Source organism: Salmo trutta, chromosome 4 (assembly GCF_901001165.1).
Source record: "Salmo trutta chromosome 4, fSalTru1.1, whole genome shotgun sequence".
NCBI classification, from domain to species: domain Eukaryota; kingdom Metazoa; phylum Chordata; class Actinopteri; order Salmoniformes; family Salmonidae; genus Salmo; species Salmo trutta.
The window spans coordinates 45,284,732-45,302,524 of record NC_042960.1 but is presented as its reverse complement, the minus strand read 5'-3'; the positions used below and the strand labels follow the sequence as shown (position 1 = coordinate 45,302,524).

At 48.5% G+C, this 17,793-nt stretch overlaps 1 protein-coding gene across 5 annotated transcripts in view; it reads left to right on the top strand.

Annotated features, from left to right (window-relative positions):
- LOC115192447 (ras-specific guanine nucleotide-releasing factor RalGPS2) overlaps positions 1-15,520 on the top strand; it is a 153,737-nt gene extending 138,217 nt beyond the window's left edge. For all 5 annotated transcript variants that reach the window (XM_029750952.1, XM_029750949.1, XM_029750951.1 and 2 more), the window contains 4 exons: positions 340-432; positions 8,279-8,384; positions 11,595-11,686; positions 11,768-15,520. In XM_029750952.1, coding sequence (XP_029606812.1) covers positions 340-432; positions 8,279-8,384; positions 11,595-11,686; positions 11,768-11,797 — 321 coding nt within the window. In that variant the 3' untranslated portion in view covers positions 11,798-15,520. The remainder of the gene's footprint in view (positions 1-339; positions 433-8,278; positions 8,385-11,594; positions 11,687-11,767) is intronic.
- The last annotated feature ends 2,273 nt before the right edge of the window (positions 15,521-17,793 follow it).

Sequence of the window (17,793 nt, the reverse complement as noted above, 5' to 3'; positions counted from 1 at the left end):
TCTTGCTCTCTCCATATTTATTTATTTTCCCTTGTTTCTCTCCTGAGCGCAAACAGACTTAAAGCTACAGCCAAAATAATGCACAGATATAACAGGACTCTTAACCACTTTATACCAGTCTATGTAGTTGGCCTAAACGTTATGTCTGTCTCCAGTGATCGCCTACTGTTAGAAGCATATAACCAATGAGTCGTATGATTGTGTACTGTATTTTGCGCTCACTGCTGCCCTGAAACTACTTGTTGAGACAAGGTGCATCAATAAAGTTGTATTGAATTGATAGACTGGAGTAATTGACTACTGTGTGACCTCTAAACCCTGACTCCTGGGTGTTTGTAGGTGGCGTCTTGGACCAAGTTCTGGGTGGCTCTGTGTGGAACTCAGCTCTACTACTACCATGCCAAGTCCCTAAAGGCCACAGAGAGAAAGCACGTAAGTCTCTCACTCCTTCACACCCAACCTTCTCAACCCTCTCACTGTACACATCTCCCTCCCACCATCATCCCTTTTCCCTCCCTAATTCCTTCTCTCTCTCTCCCTCATCATCCCTCCCTCTCTCTCTCTCCCTCATCATCCCTCCCTCTCTCTCTCTCTCCCTCATCATCCCTCCCTCTCTCTCTCTCCCTCATCATCCCTCCCTCTCTCTCTCTCCCTCATCATCCCTCCCTCTCTCTCTCTCCCTCATCATCCCTCCCTCTCTCTCTCTCCCTCATCATCCTCCCTCTCTCTCTCCCTCATCATCCCTCCCTCTCTCTCTCCCTCATCATCCCTCCCTCTCTCTCTCCCTCATCATCCCTCCCTCTCTCTCTCTCCCTCATCATCCCTCCCTCTCTCTCCCTCATCATCCCTCCCTCTCTCTCCCTCATCATCCCTCCCTCTCTCTCCCTCATCATCCCTCCCTCTCTCTCTCTCATCATCCCTCCCTCTCTCTCTCTCATCATCCCTCCCTCTCTCTCTCTCAGCATCCCTCCCTCTCGCCCTCCCTCAGCATCCCTCCCTCTCGCCCTCCCTCAGCATCCCTCCCTCTCTCTCTCCCTCAGCATCCCTCCCTCTCTCTCTCCCTCAGCATCCCTCCCTCTCCTCTCCTCAGCATCCCTCCCTCTCTCATCCTCGCATCCCTCAGCATCCCTCCCTCCTCTCTCTCTCCCTCAGCATCCCTCTCTCTCTCTCCCTCAGCATCCCTCCCTCTCTCTCTCCCTCAGCATCCCTCCCTCTCTCTCTCCCTCATCATCCCTCCCTCTCTCTCTCCCTCAGCATCTCTCTCTCTCCCTCATCATCCCTCCCTCTCTCTCTCATCATCCCTCCCTCTCTCTCTCCCTCAGCATCCCTCCCTCTCTCTCTCCCTCAGCATCTCTCTCTCTCCCTCAGCATCTCTCCCTCAGCATCTCTCTCCCTCAGCATCCCTCCCTCTCTTTCTCTCTCCCTCAGCAACCCTCCCTCTCTTTCTCTCTCCCTCAGCAACCCTCCCTCTCTTTCTCTCTCCCTCAGCAACCCTCCCTCTCTTTCTCTCTCCCTCAGCATCCCTCCCTCCCTCTCTCTCTCCCTCAGCATCCCTCCCTCCCTCTCTCTCTCCCTCAGCATCCCTCCCTCCCTCTCTCTCTCCCTCAGCATCCCTCCCTCCCTCTCTCTCCCTCAGCATCCCTCCCTCCCTCTCTCTCCCTCAGCATCCCTCCCTCTCTCTCCCTCAGCATCCCTCTCTCTCCCTCAGCATCCCTCTCTCTCCCTCAGCATCCCTCTCTCTCCCTCAGCATCCCTCCCCCTCTCTCTCCCTCAGCATCCCTCCCCCTCTCTCTCTCCCTCAGCATCCCTCCCTCTCTTTCTCTCTCCCTCAGCATCCCTCCCTCTCTTTCTCTCTCCCTCAGCATCCCTCCCTCTCTTTCTCTCTCCCTCAGCATCCCTCCCTCTCTTTCTCTCTCCCTCAGCATCCCTCCCTCTCAATCCCTCAGCATCCCTCCCTCTCTCTCTCCCTCAGCATCCCTCCCTCTCTCTCTCCCTCAGCATCCCTCCCTCTCTCTCTCCCTCAGCATCCCTCCCTCTCTCTCTCCCTCAGCATCCCTCCCTCTCTCTCTCCCTCATCATCCCTCCCTCTCTCTCTCCCTCAGCATCCCTCCCTCTCTCTCTCCCTCAGCATCTCTCTCTCTCCCTCAGCATCTCTCTCTCTCCCTCAGCATCTCTCTCTCCCTCAGCATCTCTCTCTCTCCCTCATCATCTCTCTCTCTCCCTCATCATCTCTCTCTCTCCCTCATCATCCCTCCCTCTCCCTCATCATCCCTCCCTCTCCCTCATCATCCCTCCCTCTCTCTCTCTCCCTCAGCATCCCTCCCTCTCTCTCTCTCCCTCAGCATCTCTCTCTCTCCCTCAGCATCTCTCTCTCTCCCTCAGCATCCCTCCCTCTCTTTCTCTCTCCCTCAGCATCCTCCCTCTCTTTCTCTCTCCCTCAGCATCCCTCCCTCTCTTTCTCTCTCCCTCAGCATCTCTCCCTCTCTTTCTCTCTCCCTCAGCATCTCTCCCTCAGCATCCCTCCCTCTCTCTCTCCCTCAGCATCCCTCCCTCCCTCTCTCTCTCCCTCAGCATCCCTCCCTCCCTCTCTCTCCCTCAGCATCCCTCCCTCTCCCTCTCTCTCCCTCAGCATCCCTCTCTCTCCCTCAGCATCCCTCCCTCTCCCTCTCTCTCTCCCTCAGCATCCCTCCCTCTCTCTCTCCCTCAGCATCCCTCCCCCTCTCTCTCCCTCAGCATCCCTCCCTCTCTCTCTCCCTCAGCATCCCTCCCTCTCTTTCTCTCTCCCTCAGCATCCCTCCCTCGCTTTCTCTCTCCCTCAGCATCCCTCCCTCTCTTTCTCTCTCCCTCAGCATCCCTCCCTCTCTTTCTCTCTCCCTCAGCATCCCTCCCTCTCAATCCCTCAGCATCCCTCCCTCTCTCTCTCCCTCAGCATCCCTCCCTCTCTCTCTCCCTCAGCATCCCTCCCTCTCTCTCTCCCTCATCATCCTCCCTCTCTCTCTCCCTCAGCATCCCTCCCTCTCTCTCTCCCTCTCCTCAGCATCTCTCTCTCTCTCCCTCAGCATCTCTCTCTCTCCCTCAGCATCTCTCTCTCTCCCTCAGCATCTCTCTCTCTCCCTCAGCATCTCTCTCTCTCCCTCATCATCTCTCTCTCTCCCTCATCATCTCTCTCTCTCCCTCATCATCCCTCCCTCTCCCTCATCATCCCTCCCTCTCCCTCATCATCCCTCCCTCTCTCTCTCCCTCAGCATCCCTCCCTCTCTCTCTCCCTCAGCATCTCTCTCTCTCCCTCATCATCCTCTCTCTCTCCCTCATCATCTCTCTCTCTCCCTCATCATCTCTCTCTCTCCCTCAGCATCCCTCTCTCTCCCTCAGCATCCCTCCCTCTCTCTCTCCCTCAGCATCTCTCTCTCTCCTCAGCATCTCTCTCTCCCTCAGCATCCCTCCCTCTCTTTCTCTCTCCCTCAGCATCCCTCCCTCTCTTTCTCTCTCCCTCAGCATCCCTCCCTCTCTTTCTCTCTCCCTCAGCATCTCTCCCTCTCTTTCTCTCTCCCTCAGCATCTCTCCCTCAGCATCTCTCTCCCTCAGCATCTCTCCCTCAGCATCTCTCTCCCTCAGCAACCCTCCCTCTCTTTCTCTCTCCCTCAGCAACCCTCCCTCTCTTTCTCTCTCAGCATCCCTCCCTCCCTCTCTCTCTCCCTCAGCATCCCTCCCTCTCTCTCTCTCCCTCAGCATCCCTCCCTCTCTTTCTCTCTCTCCCTCAGCATCCCTCCCTCTCTTTCTCTCTCCCTCAGCATCCCTCCCTCTCTTTCTCTCTCCCTCAGCATCCCTCCCTCTCAATCCCTCAGCATCCCTCCCTCTCTCTCCCTCAGCATCCCTCCCTCTCTCTCTCCCTCAGCATCCCATCCCCTCTCTCTCTCCCCTCAGCATCCCTCCCTCTCTCTCTCCCTCAGCATCTCTCTCTCTCCCTCAGCATCTCTCTCTCTCCCTCAGCATCTCTCTCTCTCCCTCAGCATCTCTCTCTCTCCCTCAGCATCTCTCTCTCTCCCTCATCATCTCTCTCTCTCCCTCAGCATCTCTCTCTCTCTCCCTCAGCATCTCTCTCTCTCCCTCATCATCTCTCTCTCTCCCTCATCATCCCTCCCTCTCCCTCATCATCCTCCTCTCTCTCTCCCTCAGCATCCCTCCCTCTCTCTCTCCCTCAGCATCTCTCTCTCTCCCTCATCATCCTCTCTCTCTCCCTCATCATCCTCTCTCTCTCCCTCATCATCTCTCTCTCTCCCTCAGCATCCCTCCCTCTCTCTCTCCCTCAGCATCTCTCTCTCTCCCTCAGCATCTCTCCCTCAGCATCTCTCTCTCCCTCAGCATCTCTCTCTCTCCTCAGCATCCCTCCCTCTCTTTCCTCTCTCCTCAGCATCCTCCCTCTCTTTCTCTCTCCCTCAGCATCTCTCCCTCTCTTTCTCTCTCCCTCAGCATCTCTCCCTCAGCATCTCTCTCCCTCAGCAACCCTCCCTCTCTTTCTCTCTCCCTCAGCAACCCTCCCTCTCTTTCTCTCTCAGCATCCCTCCCTCCCTCTCTCTCTCCCTCAGCAACCCTCCCTCCCTCTCTCTCTCCCTCAGCAACCCTCCCTCCCTCTCTCTCTCCCTCAGCAACCCTCCCTCCCTCTCTCTCTCCCTCAGCAACCCTCCCTCCCTCTCTCTCTCCCTCAGCATCCCTCCCTCCCTCTCTCTCGCCCTCAGCAGCCCTCCCTCTCTCTCTCCCTCAGCATCCCTCCCTCTCTCTCTCCCTCAGCATCCCTCCCTCTCTCTCTCCCTCAGCAATCCCTCCCTCTCTCTCTCCCTCAGCATCCCTCCCTCTCTCTCTCCCTCAGCATCCCTCCCTCTCCTCTCTCCCTCAGCATCCCTCCCTCTCTCTCTCCCTCAGCATCCCTCCCTCTCTCTCTCCCTCACATCCCTCCTCTCTCTCTCCCCTCAGCATCCCTCCCCTCTCTCTCCATCATCCCTCCCGCTCGTCTCCCTCACATCCTCCCTCTCTCTCCCTTCAGCCTCTCTCTCCCTCAGCCTCTCTCTCCCTCAGCCTCTCTCTCCCTCAGCCTCTCTCTCCCTCAGCCTCTCTCTCCCTCAGCATCTCTCTCCCTCAGCATCTCTCTCTCTCCCTCAGCATCTCTCCCTCAGCATCTCTCTCTCTCCCTCAGCATCTCTCCCTCAGCATCTCTCTCTCCCTCAGCATCTCTCCCTCAGCATCTCTCTCTCCCTCAGCATCTCTCTCTCCCTCAGCATCTCTCTCTCCCTCAGCATCCCTCCCTCTCTTTCTCTCTCCCTCAGCATCTCTCCCTCTCTTTCTCTCTCCCTCAGCAACCCTCCCTCTCTCTCTCTCTCAGCATCCCTCCCCTCCCTCTCTCTCTCCCTCAGCATCCCTCCCTCTCCCTCTCTCTCTCCCTCAGCATCCCTCCCTCTCCTGACCCCTCTCAGCTTCTCTCCCTCTCTCTCTCTCAGCATCCCTCCCCCTATCTCTCTCCTCAGCATCCCTCCCTCTCTCTCCTCATCCCTCAGCATCCCTCCCCCTCTCTCTCCCTCAGCATCCCTCCCCCTCTCTCTCCCTCAGCATCCCTCCCCCTCTCTCTCCCTCAGCATCCCTCCCCCTCTCTCTCCCTCAGCATCCCTCCCCCTCTCTCTCCCTCAGCATCCCTCCCCTCTCTCTCCCTCAGCATCCCTCCCCCTCTCTCTCCCTCAGCATCCCTCCCCTCTCTCTCCCTCAGCATCCCTCCCCCTCTCTCTCCCTCAGCATCCCTCCCCCTCTCTCTCCCTCAGCATCCCTCCCCTCTCTCTCTCCCTCAGCATCCCTCCCTCTCTCCTCTCCCTCAGCATCCCTCCCTCTCTCTCTCCCTCAGCACTCCCTCCCTCTCTCTCTCCCTCAGCATCCCTCCCCTCTCTCTCCCTCAGCATCCCTCTCCTCTTCTCCTCAGCTCCCTCCCTCCTCTCTCTCCCTCAGCATCCCTCCCTCTCTCCCTCCCTCAGCATCCCTCCCTCTCTCTCTCCCTCAGCATCCCTCCCTCTCTCTCCCTCAGCATCCCTCCCTCTCTCTCTCCCTCAGCATCCCTCCCCCTCTCTCCCTCAGCATCCCTCCCCCTCTCTCTCCCTCAGCATCTCTCTCTCTCCCTCAGCATCTCTCTCTCTCCCTCAGCATCTCTCCCTCAGCATCTCTCTCTCCCTCAGCATCTCTCTCTCTCCCTCAGCATCTCTCTCTCTCCTCCCTCTCTCTCTCTCCCTCCCTCTCTCTCTCCCTCAGCATCTCTCCCTCAGCATCTCTCTCTCTCCCTCAGCATCTCTCCCTCAGCCTCTCTCTCTCCCTCAGCATCTCTCTCTCTCCCTCAGCATCTCTCTCTCCCTCCGCATCCCTCCCTCTCTTTCTCTCTCTCTCCCTCAGCATCCCTCCCTCTCTTTCTCTCTCCCTCAGCATCTCTCCCTCTCTTTCTCTCTCCCTCAGCAACCCTCCCTCTCTCTCTCTCTCAGCATCCCTCCCTCCCTCTCTCTCTCCCTCAGCATCCCCTCCCTCTCCCTCTCTCTCTCCCTCAGCATCCCTCCCTCTCTCTCTCCCTCAGCATCCCTCCCTCTCTCTCTCCCTCAGCATCCCTCCCTCTCTCTCTCCCTCAGCATCCCTCCCTCTCTCTCTCCCTCAGCATCCCTCCCCCTCTCTCTCCCTCAGCATCCCTCCCCCTCTCTCTCCCTCAGCATCCCTCCCCCTCTCTCTCCCTCAGCATCCCTCCCCCTCTCTCTCCCTCAGCATCCCTCCCCCTCTCTCTCCCTCAGCATCCCTCCCCCCTCTCTCTCTCCCTCAGCATCCCTCCCCCTCTCTCTCCCTCAGCATCCCTCCCTCTCTTTCTCTCTCCCTCAGCATCCCTCCCTCCCTCTCTCTCTCCCTCAGCATCCCTCCCTCCCTCTCTCTCTCTCCCTCAGCATCCCTCCCTCCCTCTCTCTCTCCCTCAGCATCCCTCCCTCCCTCTCTCTCTCCCTCAGCATCCCTCCCTCCCTCTCTCTCTCCCTCAGCATCCCTCCCTCCCTCTCTCTCTCCCTCAGCATCCCTCCCTCCCTCTCTCTCTCCCTCAGCATCCCTCCCTCCCTCTCTCTCTCCCTCAGCATCCCTCCCTCCCTCTCTCTCTCCCTCAGCATCCCTCCCTCCCTCTCTCTCTCCCTCTGAGTTTCCAGACCTGGCTGTTGCTACAGCTGTTTTCTGACTCTCATAAATCTTGTATTTTTCTTTTTTGTATATACACTCCTCCGTATTAATTTATACATTTGTCTCAATTCTCCAGCATTTTGGATTTGAGATCAAATGTTTCATATGAGGCAACAGTACAGAATGTAACCTTTAATTTGAGGGTGTTTTTATGCATATGTAATTTACTGTATAGAAATTAAAGCACTTTATGCATCTAGTCCCCCCATTTGAAGAAGGTGTAAGTATTTGGACAAATTCACTTTATAGTGTGTTAAAGTAGTCAAACGTTTAGTTTTTGGTTCATTATTCCTAGCACGCATTGATAATGGTGCATATATATCATCCTTATTCATGATTATCTGTAATCATGTTAGCATCCACATTAATGTAGAAGTGTTCAGAAACATCTGTTTTTATTTACAATAAAAATTACACAATACATTATTATTCAAGATTCAGTTCCTATTAGGCAAAACCTTATCCAAAACACAAGTTTGGAGAGTCACAACCTTGATGTAGTCATTGCGTAGTAGGAATATGGGACAAAATACTAAACCTTTTGACCACTTTAATACACTGTAAGTGATTTTGGCCAAATACTTATGACTTGTTCAAATGAGGGGGACTAGATACATAAAGTGCTTTAATTTCTAAACGTTAAAACGTATGTATGAAAATACCATCAAATAAACGGTGACATGCTGTACTTTCGATTCATATGAAACATTTGATCTCAAATGTAATTTTGCCTTCACTTTACAAATACGGAGGGGTGTATGCCATTTTAGCATACACCCATTTTAGCATACGGAGGGGTGTATGCCATTTCTGTATTTATCCAAAGCAACTTAGTCGTGCGTGCACACATGTTTTAGGTACGGGTGGTCCCGGGAATCAAACCCATTATGACGATGTTGCAAGAGCCATGCTGTACCAACTGAGCTCCAGTTGCTAGCTGTCTTAGATTTCAGAAAGTATGCTTGTATTCAACGATATGAATCCAAAATCATTTCTAAATGTGGCCCCCTCCCACCTCTCTCGCTTTCTCTCCATCTCCCTTCAGTTCAAGTCGTCTAGCAGTAAGAGTGTGTGTGTTGTGGGGTTAATGGCCATCATGTCAGACGACCCTGAACATCCCAACGTCTTCCTGCTCACAGACTCGGAACACGGTGAGACTACCTGTAAATCAATCAATCACCCACAGCCAGGAGTGTTCAGCCAAACTACACTTATCTCCTCAGATGGTCTGTATGTTCCTAGTTTAAAACGCCAACACACCCCATAACTGTCTCACACACTCACATGCAGTATACACACATATGCAATCACACACACACAGTGCTCTATTTTAACAAACACAATAGCAAATCTAAGCGCTGGTGGTAGCACTATAGGTTCAGGGGGTGTCTGAAATATTTTTGCTATTTTCACATCCAGAATTATGGGCGCAATATCTGGCGGTGGCACGAAAAGGCTGGGTTTTGGTGAATAAACAAGTTGGTGTGGAGACTTGACTCCTCACTGGCCAAACAGAATGTGCTCCATAGCTAAATACACTCAGTGGCCAGCTTTATTAGTTTCACCCATCTAGTACCAGGTCGGATCCCCCTTTTTTCCTCCAGAACAGCTTGAATTGTTCGAGGCATGGAAACGTTTCTCAATTGGTTGCTCAAATAGGGATTAATATTTTCCCGGTATTTTACAAATGTTCCATCCCGAGAATCACTTTTCTCCCGAGTAACCCGGTATTTCCCGCCTAAACCAGAAGTGTCATTCAAAAGCATATAAACCATATCAATATGTCCGGATTTGATTAGAGCTTTGATCGGCATAGAAATTCAAGCCGGATGGTACCTGAACCTGATCAACCATACATTAAATACATTTTATGATCCCAAATTAAAATTATAGGCGAGCAAATGTGATTTAATTTAGAAATATAATGGGGGTCGATTTTCCATTTTAATAATTCGTAGGCTGATGCATATGTATTAGAAAATAAAGGAAAGCCGCACACTCTAAGAGCTCAGATGCAAAAATTTTAATAACCAACGTTTCGACAGCTAAGCTGTCTTCATCAGGGTATCATCACAAACACTGAGAGATGAGTCATTTATATAGTGTCAAGAGACACACAGGTGTTTGTAATCATGGCCAAGTATGGCCTAATATCATTGGTTAACTGAAATATTAAAAAAATGGTATACAAGGAACATACAAAAAGACAAACAAATGGATAACATATGATCATAGCATTTGTAGTCTAAAAAGTATCTAACAAACAATTACAATGGCAAAATCACAATAATCACAAGAATGGCTTCAGATCAAAGTCTATGTTGATTCCTGAACAACGCCTATTTGCGCCCATACTGGATGGAAATTACAAGTGTAATGGCTGTGCTCAATGCAATGGCACTTACAAATGTAGATCCTTCAAACACCCCCAAACAGGGAAATCTATCCCAATTAAAGGTGTTATTACGTGTTCCACTAAGTCAGTTATTTACCTTATAACTTGTCCCTGTGGTAAAAATTATGTGGGTAAAACAAAGCGTGAATTAAAAGTACGTATCTCAGAGCACCGTAGCACCATTAGGTGCAAAAACCTGACTTACCCAGTTGCGGCCCACTTTTTGGAGGCAGGCCATTCGATTTCGTCTCTGCGTTATATTGGCATCGAACATGTCACCCTCCCGAGGAGAGGGGGTGACCTTGATAATTTATTGTTAAAACGAGAGGCTGCCTGGATCTTTAATTTAAAGACACTTGCTCCCTTCGGTCTCAACATAGACTTTGATCTGAAGCCATTCTTGTGATTATTGTGATTTTGCCATTGTAATTGTTTGTTAGATACTTTTTAGACTACAAATGCTATGATCATATGTTATCCATTTGTTTGTCTTTTTGTATGTTCCTTGTATACCATTTTTTTAATATTTCAGTTAACCAATGATATTAGGCCATACTTGGCCATGATTACAAACACCTGTGTGTCTCTTGACACTATATAAATGACTCATCTCTCAGTGTTTGTGATGATACCCTGATGAAGACAGCTTAGCTGTCGAAACGTTGGTTATTAAAATTTTTGCATCTGAGCTCTTAGAGTGTGCGGCTTTCCTTTATTTTCTAGTGTTCTGCTCCGCTAGCCAGCACCTCGCCTTTATAGGTGTGCGTTTCTTTTTTCTAGATTGATGCATATGTATTAGCACACCCCCTCTTTCCACAGTGCCACGTTGAAAGTCACTGAGCTCTTCAGTAAGGCCATTCTACTGCCAATGTTTTTCTATGGAGATTGCATGACAGTGTGCTCGATTTTATACACCTGTCAGCAACGTGTGTAGCTGAAATAGCTGAATCCATTCATTTGAAGGAGTGGGTGTGCGCGTACATACGTGCAGTGCATTCGGAAAGTATTCAGACCCCTTGACGTCTTCCACATTTTGTTACATTACAGCCTTACTCTAAAATGGATTAAATGTTTTTTCCCCTCATCAATCTACACACAATACCCCATAATGACAAAACAAAAACAGGTTTTTAGAAATGTTAGCAAATTTATAAAAATACAAAACGTAAATATCACATTTACGTACAGTACCAGTCAAAAGTTTGGACACACCTACTCATTCAAGGGTTTTTCTTAACTTTTACAAAACTATGAAATAACACACATGGAATCATGTCGTAACCAAAAAAGTATTTAGAGAATGCCAAGAGTGTGCAAAGCTGTCATCAAGGCAAAGGGTGGCTACTTTGAAGAATCTCAAATATAAAATATATTGATTTGTTTAACACTTTTTTGGTTATTACATGATTCCACGTATTATTTCATAGTTTTAATGTCTTCACTATTATTCTACAATGTAGAAAATACAAAAAATAAAGAGAAACCCTTGAATGAGTGTGTGCAAACTTTTGACTGGTAATGTAAATAAAAAAAAAATGGGAATGTCTGACTTTTGCTGCTTGTAATATTTTAATAAAACTTTGCTGATTTAGGCTCCTTTGTGCATCTCTGTGTGAGCCTCCTCTGGCAAATCAATGCCCTAACTAATGACGCTACCACTAAGACCAGCTTTTTGTCGGTATTAAATATCCCTACACACAGATGGACACACACAGGTTTCTGTCTGTCTGACCCAGCAGTAACCCTGTCTGCTATGTGGCCTGTCATTTCTGACATCTCTGTATTTCTCTCTCTACACACACGCACGCACACAGTCTCTGTTCTCATATGTTCTGCATTGCGGCAGCTTCCTGCTGTACACAGACGGGGATGGGAGAGTCGAGTAGTGTAACTGTACACGACTGGGCTGAATCCCAGTTTTATGCTACAGGGACATCTTGTGATGGTGTGTCTCTGTGTTTCCTAGGTAACACCTATAAATACCAGGCAGGGAACAAAATGAATGCCCTTCTGTGGTTCAAACACCTCAGTGCTGCCTGCCAGAGCAACAGACAACAGGTAACACACACACACTCTCACACTCTCACATCCATACCCACACCAACCTGCTCTCATGCCTTTTTCTCTCTCTCTCTCCAGGTCCCAGCCAATCTGATGTCCTTTGAATGAGTGCTGCTGTAGAGAACGGAGCGATAGAGCTAAAATAGAGGGCTAGTGACTCAGCACCAGGAGCTTTCACTGCCATGACCCCAAAACTATAACCCTAGACCCCAGCCCCACTGGAGCCCCACCTGCCACCACTGCCTTAACCTAAGGAGCCGTGTGTGTGTGTGTGTGTGTGTGTGTGTGTGTGTGTGTGTGTGTGTGTGTGTTGAAGCAGTGGTTATGGTTGCATAGACTACTGAATGAATACCCAAACCACTTCTTCTCTCTCGTTCTCTCGCTCTGTTGTTTTTGCCTGTGGAACTATGGGATGTCTCCTCTCCTCTTTCTTGGATGCTTCTTAAGGATGAATGGACATGATTTATCCTTGTTTTCCCTCACTCCCTCTCTTCTTGACATACTGGTGGAAGACAGACTCTGCCCTTTCTAGGGCTGGACTCACACACACAAACAATACTGGACTAACCCAAAGGAATGGGATTTCAAACACACTTTTCTTTATCACACTTTGGTTCACAAACTCCCACACACACAACACTCCCATGGTCTCTTCACACTTGAGTTGGGCTCACAAAACGGACACTTTTTACACACATTCACTCCCCCCTTCTGAGAGTGTGTGTGATTGGCCTGTGTGATTGCAGCATTGTGAACATTAAGGGCTCTGATTCTCAAATCTATTCCAGCAGAAACCACTCCCACACACCTGTCCTGAATGTATCCTACTGTTTTATATTCCAGAGCCTCTCCTCACCGTATGTGTGTGTGTGTGTTGGGGGGGCACACTATATATGGTAAGTCACATCACGGGAATGATAAACCCAGACTCTAAGCTTTCCTCTATTCCACCTTTATGGACCCAGTTATATCGCTCTTATAAACAGGCTTTATATGTTGTTCTCTCTGGACCGCTGTCTGCTCTGTCCACATGTTAAAGCTTGAGATTCACCAGAACACACGCGTGTACACACAATAACACTAAAGACTTGAAAGCTGTGAAAAAGTGAACGATGGAATGTTAACCCCAGAAAAATCAATATCTCCACTTCCTTTTTTTGTTATTGCTTGAACATAAGAGGGAGCTACAGGTCCTGACCTGATCTGCTTTACACATCTGAGTGTGTTTTATATATATATACATACACACACACACACACACAAAGCTATCGGGAGCCGTTCAGAATCCATTTGAATGATTTGTTTTGTTGGTTAGTGTTTCCTGTTACCTTGGTGGTGTTGTGTTGGGCGTATCAGCAGTATTACCCTGTAGATGACTTGCACATGTCTAGCTTATTTTAATTGTCTTTTCATTTCTGGCCTCTTCCCTTTTCTTTTTTTTTTGAACATGTTGTCCCTTTACGTGTTTTTGATTTTATTTGTGTAGTGTTTGTTTTCTCACCTATGAGTTTGTCACATAGGGTTACGGTACAGATCTACTGCTCTATTGCCTAGTCCCATGTCATCCTCTAGACCCATCGCCTGGTCACTACTCATGGCATCTTCAATTAAAGCTAGGGATAGGTGTAAGCAAGTTGTTGATGACTCCACCTCATCCTCCAATTGGCTGAGAGAAACTTCCTCCATATTGCTTACACCTATCCAGTCCTGTCAGATCTGTGAACAGTTAAGGAGTTCGAGCTAACCATTTGAAGTGGACCCAGCCAGAGTGTGTATGGTTTGGGACTCAACCCTGAGTGTGTGCCAATGTACCAAACACACATTTTTATTCAGATTTTGGAGAAAGTGTTACAATTAGAACAAATTTACTGAATACGTTCTTGGGAAAGGAGAAAGGATGGTGTGGTCACATTCTCCTACTACTCTCAGAAAGGACTTAAACCACTAGTAGAGCGTTATCTTGCGTTCTCCTGACTGTTTCCATCTCAACCTGACAGTCAGGTTAGGTCCTGACTTGTAACAATGGTTTACATCTCTCATATGTTTGTATATTTTGCATGTCTATTGTTTACATAGAGGTCCAGCAAGTTAGCATTACATTCCTCACCTCAAACTGACACTATGTACTCTAGGAGCAAGAGACTCCAACTCCCATGGGCCGGTGCGGCAACAGTTGTCTGTTATGTCCTGTAGAGGCTAAGCTAATGGGAGAGGGTAGAACTTACCCATAACCATTGATACAGGGTCAGATATGTATTCACCCCCTAATGGTTAAGATTGGGGTTGGTGTAATCTGATCCGAGATCTGTTGTTTAGGGCAACTTCTACGTATTCCATTTCAGGCTCATTTCCGATGTGCTCCTCAGCTCCCAGCAGTTATCCCACACAGCTACAGATCCATTAATAGCAAGACTCCAGCAGGGCTATGTCATACATCGACTAGGAGATGAGGAGGCCAGAGAAAGAAAGGAATGAGAGGGGTAGTGTTACAGTGATACAAAAGGACAAGAGAGGAAGGTAGTACAACAGTATGAGTGTGTAAAAACTATTTTTGTTTACCTGCTAGAAAGCATTAGACGGACAGAGCCTCATGGCTGCCATTTCTTCACTGTTGAGCAGTGGGTAAATCTGTATAGAATGTGGTATAGCATATTCTGTGTGGAGTGTGATTGAACAAGGAAGGATATAGTAGACATAGAGGGGTGAATGGAACTCTGATGCAACAGGAGCTGTACAGAGAAGCAGGCAGACTGACGCTCCCCACAGAAGACCAGCAGAGGAGAAAGTAGGTCTTTCTCTCTGTTTTCCTTTTTTTTCCTCTCACAGACCTCTCCTTCACATCTCTCTCCCTTGGACATAGAGGGCTTCAATGCAAGCTGAAGAGAGCGGCAGATTAAATGGCAGACAGGAATGCTCCCATGTTAGTGTAGTGTCAAACAGTACTGAAGTGAGGGATGTGGATGCCTATAGGGAAAGGGTTAGGAGTGTGAGTTTTTACAATCTGTTATGGTGGGCTTTTTGTTTCTGAGAAATATCAATGTCAAAATTGTTTGTTTCCACAGTTTGGGTCCAAGCACAAATACACAACCAGCTGTGTATTATTTACTGTCTAGAGTAAAGTTTATTTTTGGATTTGTCTGCAGCGTTAATTTTTTCCTGGGAAATCCTTTAACAGTTCAGCTGAGATGACTGGGTGGTGTGTGGTTAGCATGAGAGGGGGGTGTAGTGGTGTTACGTGTGCTGTAGGGATGGAGAAGTTGCCCACAGCTCAAGGGTCAACTCAATTCCCTTTAAATCCAAACTTTAACCATTAGGGGAAAATGTAAAACTGACTTTAGATCAGTTTCTAGAAGAGACATCTACCTACTCTATATGGCTCAGTTTGAGAGGGATGTTTATGATGTGTTGACGACGTCACTTAGCTTTGTCCATGTCCCATGACCTGTGGGGTGTGTCCATGTGCTATCCCTCTACCTCCTGTACTCCAACCCCAAGTGAGGACCCACCCATGTTACGTGACCCGGGTTTGAACTATGACCTCTGAATTGAGTGATGTGACCTGAGTCTCAGCCAGATAACCAATAAACACACTGCCCTTTTTATACTCTGCCCCTCGGTTCACTTTCATTTATATAAACATGGTTTCAGCTAAATGTGGTGTATGTGTGCCAGGCCAGGAGTTTCTACTTACCACAACCTGTTAAATGACCTGGACAGGGCATGTGGTTAGGAAAAATGTGTATGTACGTGCTTAAACTAGTGTTAATACACTTTAGGTATGGATTGATCTGTAATCTTCCTACTGAAATAAAACCTACTTGAATTGTTGAACTGGTGTAATGGTTTTTCAATTGACGGTCTTCAAATAAACCCAACAATTTAACTCAAATTGAACTCCCAATCTCTGACTTATCTTGTAAACCTAGTTAGTCATTTCATGCTTTTTAGAGGGAAATGAGTGGCAACAGTATTTCTATTCAACCCTGGGCAATCTTTGTGTTGTGTAGGACACTGGAAATCCCAGGCAGAGGCTGCATCTCAATCTAAAGTGGCGTTCTTTCCTTATTTCCTCTCAACACGGATCTGAAAACACAAGACTAGTGAAAGCAATATGGCATACTGGGAAAATGACTCTTACCTGTCCAGTTCTTCTTTCACTTAGACTATTGTGATGCAGCTTTTGCCTGGAGAGGCTAATGTAGACTTGACATGAAGCAGAGAAGGGCATTTTAGATTGGCATGCAGCTGTGGATTCCACAGTGTTGACCTACTGAGAGCAGATGTGTGCAGCTGGACTAGGAGGGGTTGGTTGTGTGTGTTGGTGCTCAGCAGGAACTGTGTGTGACCCTAGAAGCCCCCTTACACTTGGTCAGAGCGGGCTATGAAGAAATGCTGTGTGCTGGCATTGATTGGGCCATCGATGTCTTTGCTGTATTACGTGTGTGTGTGTGTGGGGGGGGGGGGGAGTGGCTGTTTAGTAACCCCAGCGGAACTTAATCTTACGCGTAGCTCGTCGATTTTATTGTCCAAATATTGCACATTTGCTAGCAGAATGGAGGGAAGTGGGGGTTTATTCGATCGCCTGCGAATTCTCAGTAGGCAGCCTCCCCTCTAGCCCCTTTTTCTCCGCCTCCTCTTCACGCAAAACGCGGGGATCCGGGCCTGTTCCCGAGAAAGCAGTAAATCCTTCGTCGGGCTCGTCCGTCGTGAAAGGAAAAGGATTCTGCTAGTCCTGATGTCTCGAAGTTTTTTTCAGTCATAAGAGACGGTAGCGGCAACATTATCTACAAAAGTTTATTTGCGTTTAACTTAAAAAAACAATAGGTTGGGGACACGTAAAACGTCTGCCTTGCTCTCCGGCCACATCTTAGATATACAGTATGTGCTGTGTGTGGTGGGTTAACTATTACAGCATATGGATCTTGTGTGTGTGTGCAAAACTACATCCCAAAAAGAGGTATCCTGGTGTGGGTTTGTGTATAGAGTTACCATCATAGGCTTGTCTTAATCACTGCAGCTAGTTTCAATGGCATTAGACATATTTTTTTCAAAATTCTCAATACTGCCCCCTATCCCTAACAGGTTAAACTACCAACGGGACATTAAAAACTGTAACATCTTAGGCTTCACGGAGTCGTGGCTGAACGACGACACTATCAACATACAGCTGGCTGGTTCCACGCTATACCGGCAGGATAGAACAGCAGCGTCTGGTAAGACAAGGGGCGGCAGACTATATATTTTTGTAAATAACAGCTGGTGCATAAAAGCTAAGGAAGTCTCAAGGTTTTCCTCACCTGAGGTAGTGTGGTCTACAGCTTATCATGAGATAAACTCTCTAGGTAGATAGGGTATCTGTACTTTTCGTAGCTGTTTACATACCACCACATTTAAGCTGGCACCAAGAAAGCATTGAATGAGCTGTATTCCGCCATTAGCAAACAAGAAAACACTCACCCAGAGGCGGTGCTCCTAGTGGCTGGGGACTGTAATGCAGGGAAACTTAAATCCGTTTTACCAAATTTCTATTAGCAAGTTAAATGTGCAACCAGAGGAAAAAGAAACTCGACCACCTATACACCACACACAGAGACGCATACAAAGCTCACCCTCCATTTGGCAAATCTGACCATAATTCTATCCTCCTGATTCCTGCTTACAAGCAAAAATGAAAGCGGGAAACACCAGTGACTAGATCAATAAAAAAGTGGTCAGATGAAGCAGATGCTAAGCTACAGGACTGTTTTGATAGCACGGACTGGAATATGTTCCGGGATTCCTCCGATGGTATTGAGAAGTACGTCATATCAACAAGTGCATCGATGACGTCTCCACAGTGACCATACAAACATACTCAAACCAGAAGCCAAGGATTACAGGCAGCATCCACACTGAGCTAAAGGATAGAACTGCTGCTTTCAAGGAGCGGGACTCTAACCTGGAAGCTTATAAGAAATCCCGCTATGCCCTCCGACGAACCATCAAACAGGCAAAGCATCAATACAGGACTAAGATCGAATTGTACTACGCCGGCTCTGATGCTCGTCGAATGTGGCAGGGCTTGCAAACCGTTACAGACTACAAAGGGAAGTACAGCCGAGAGC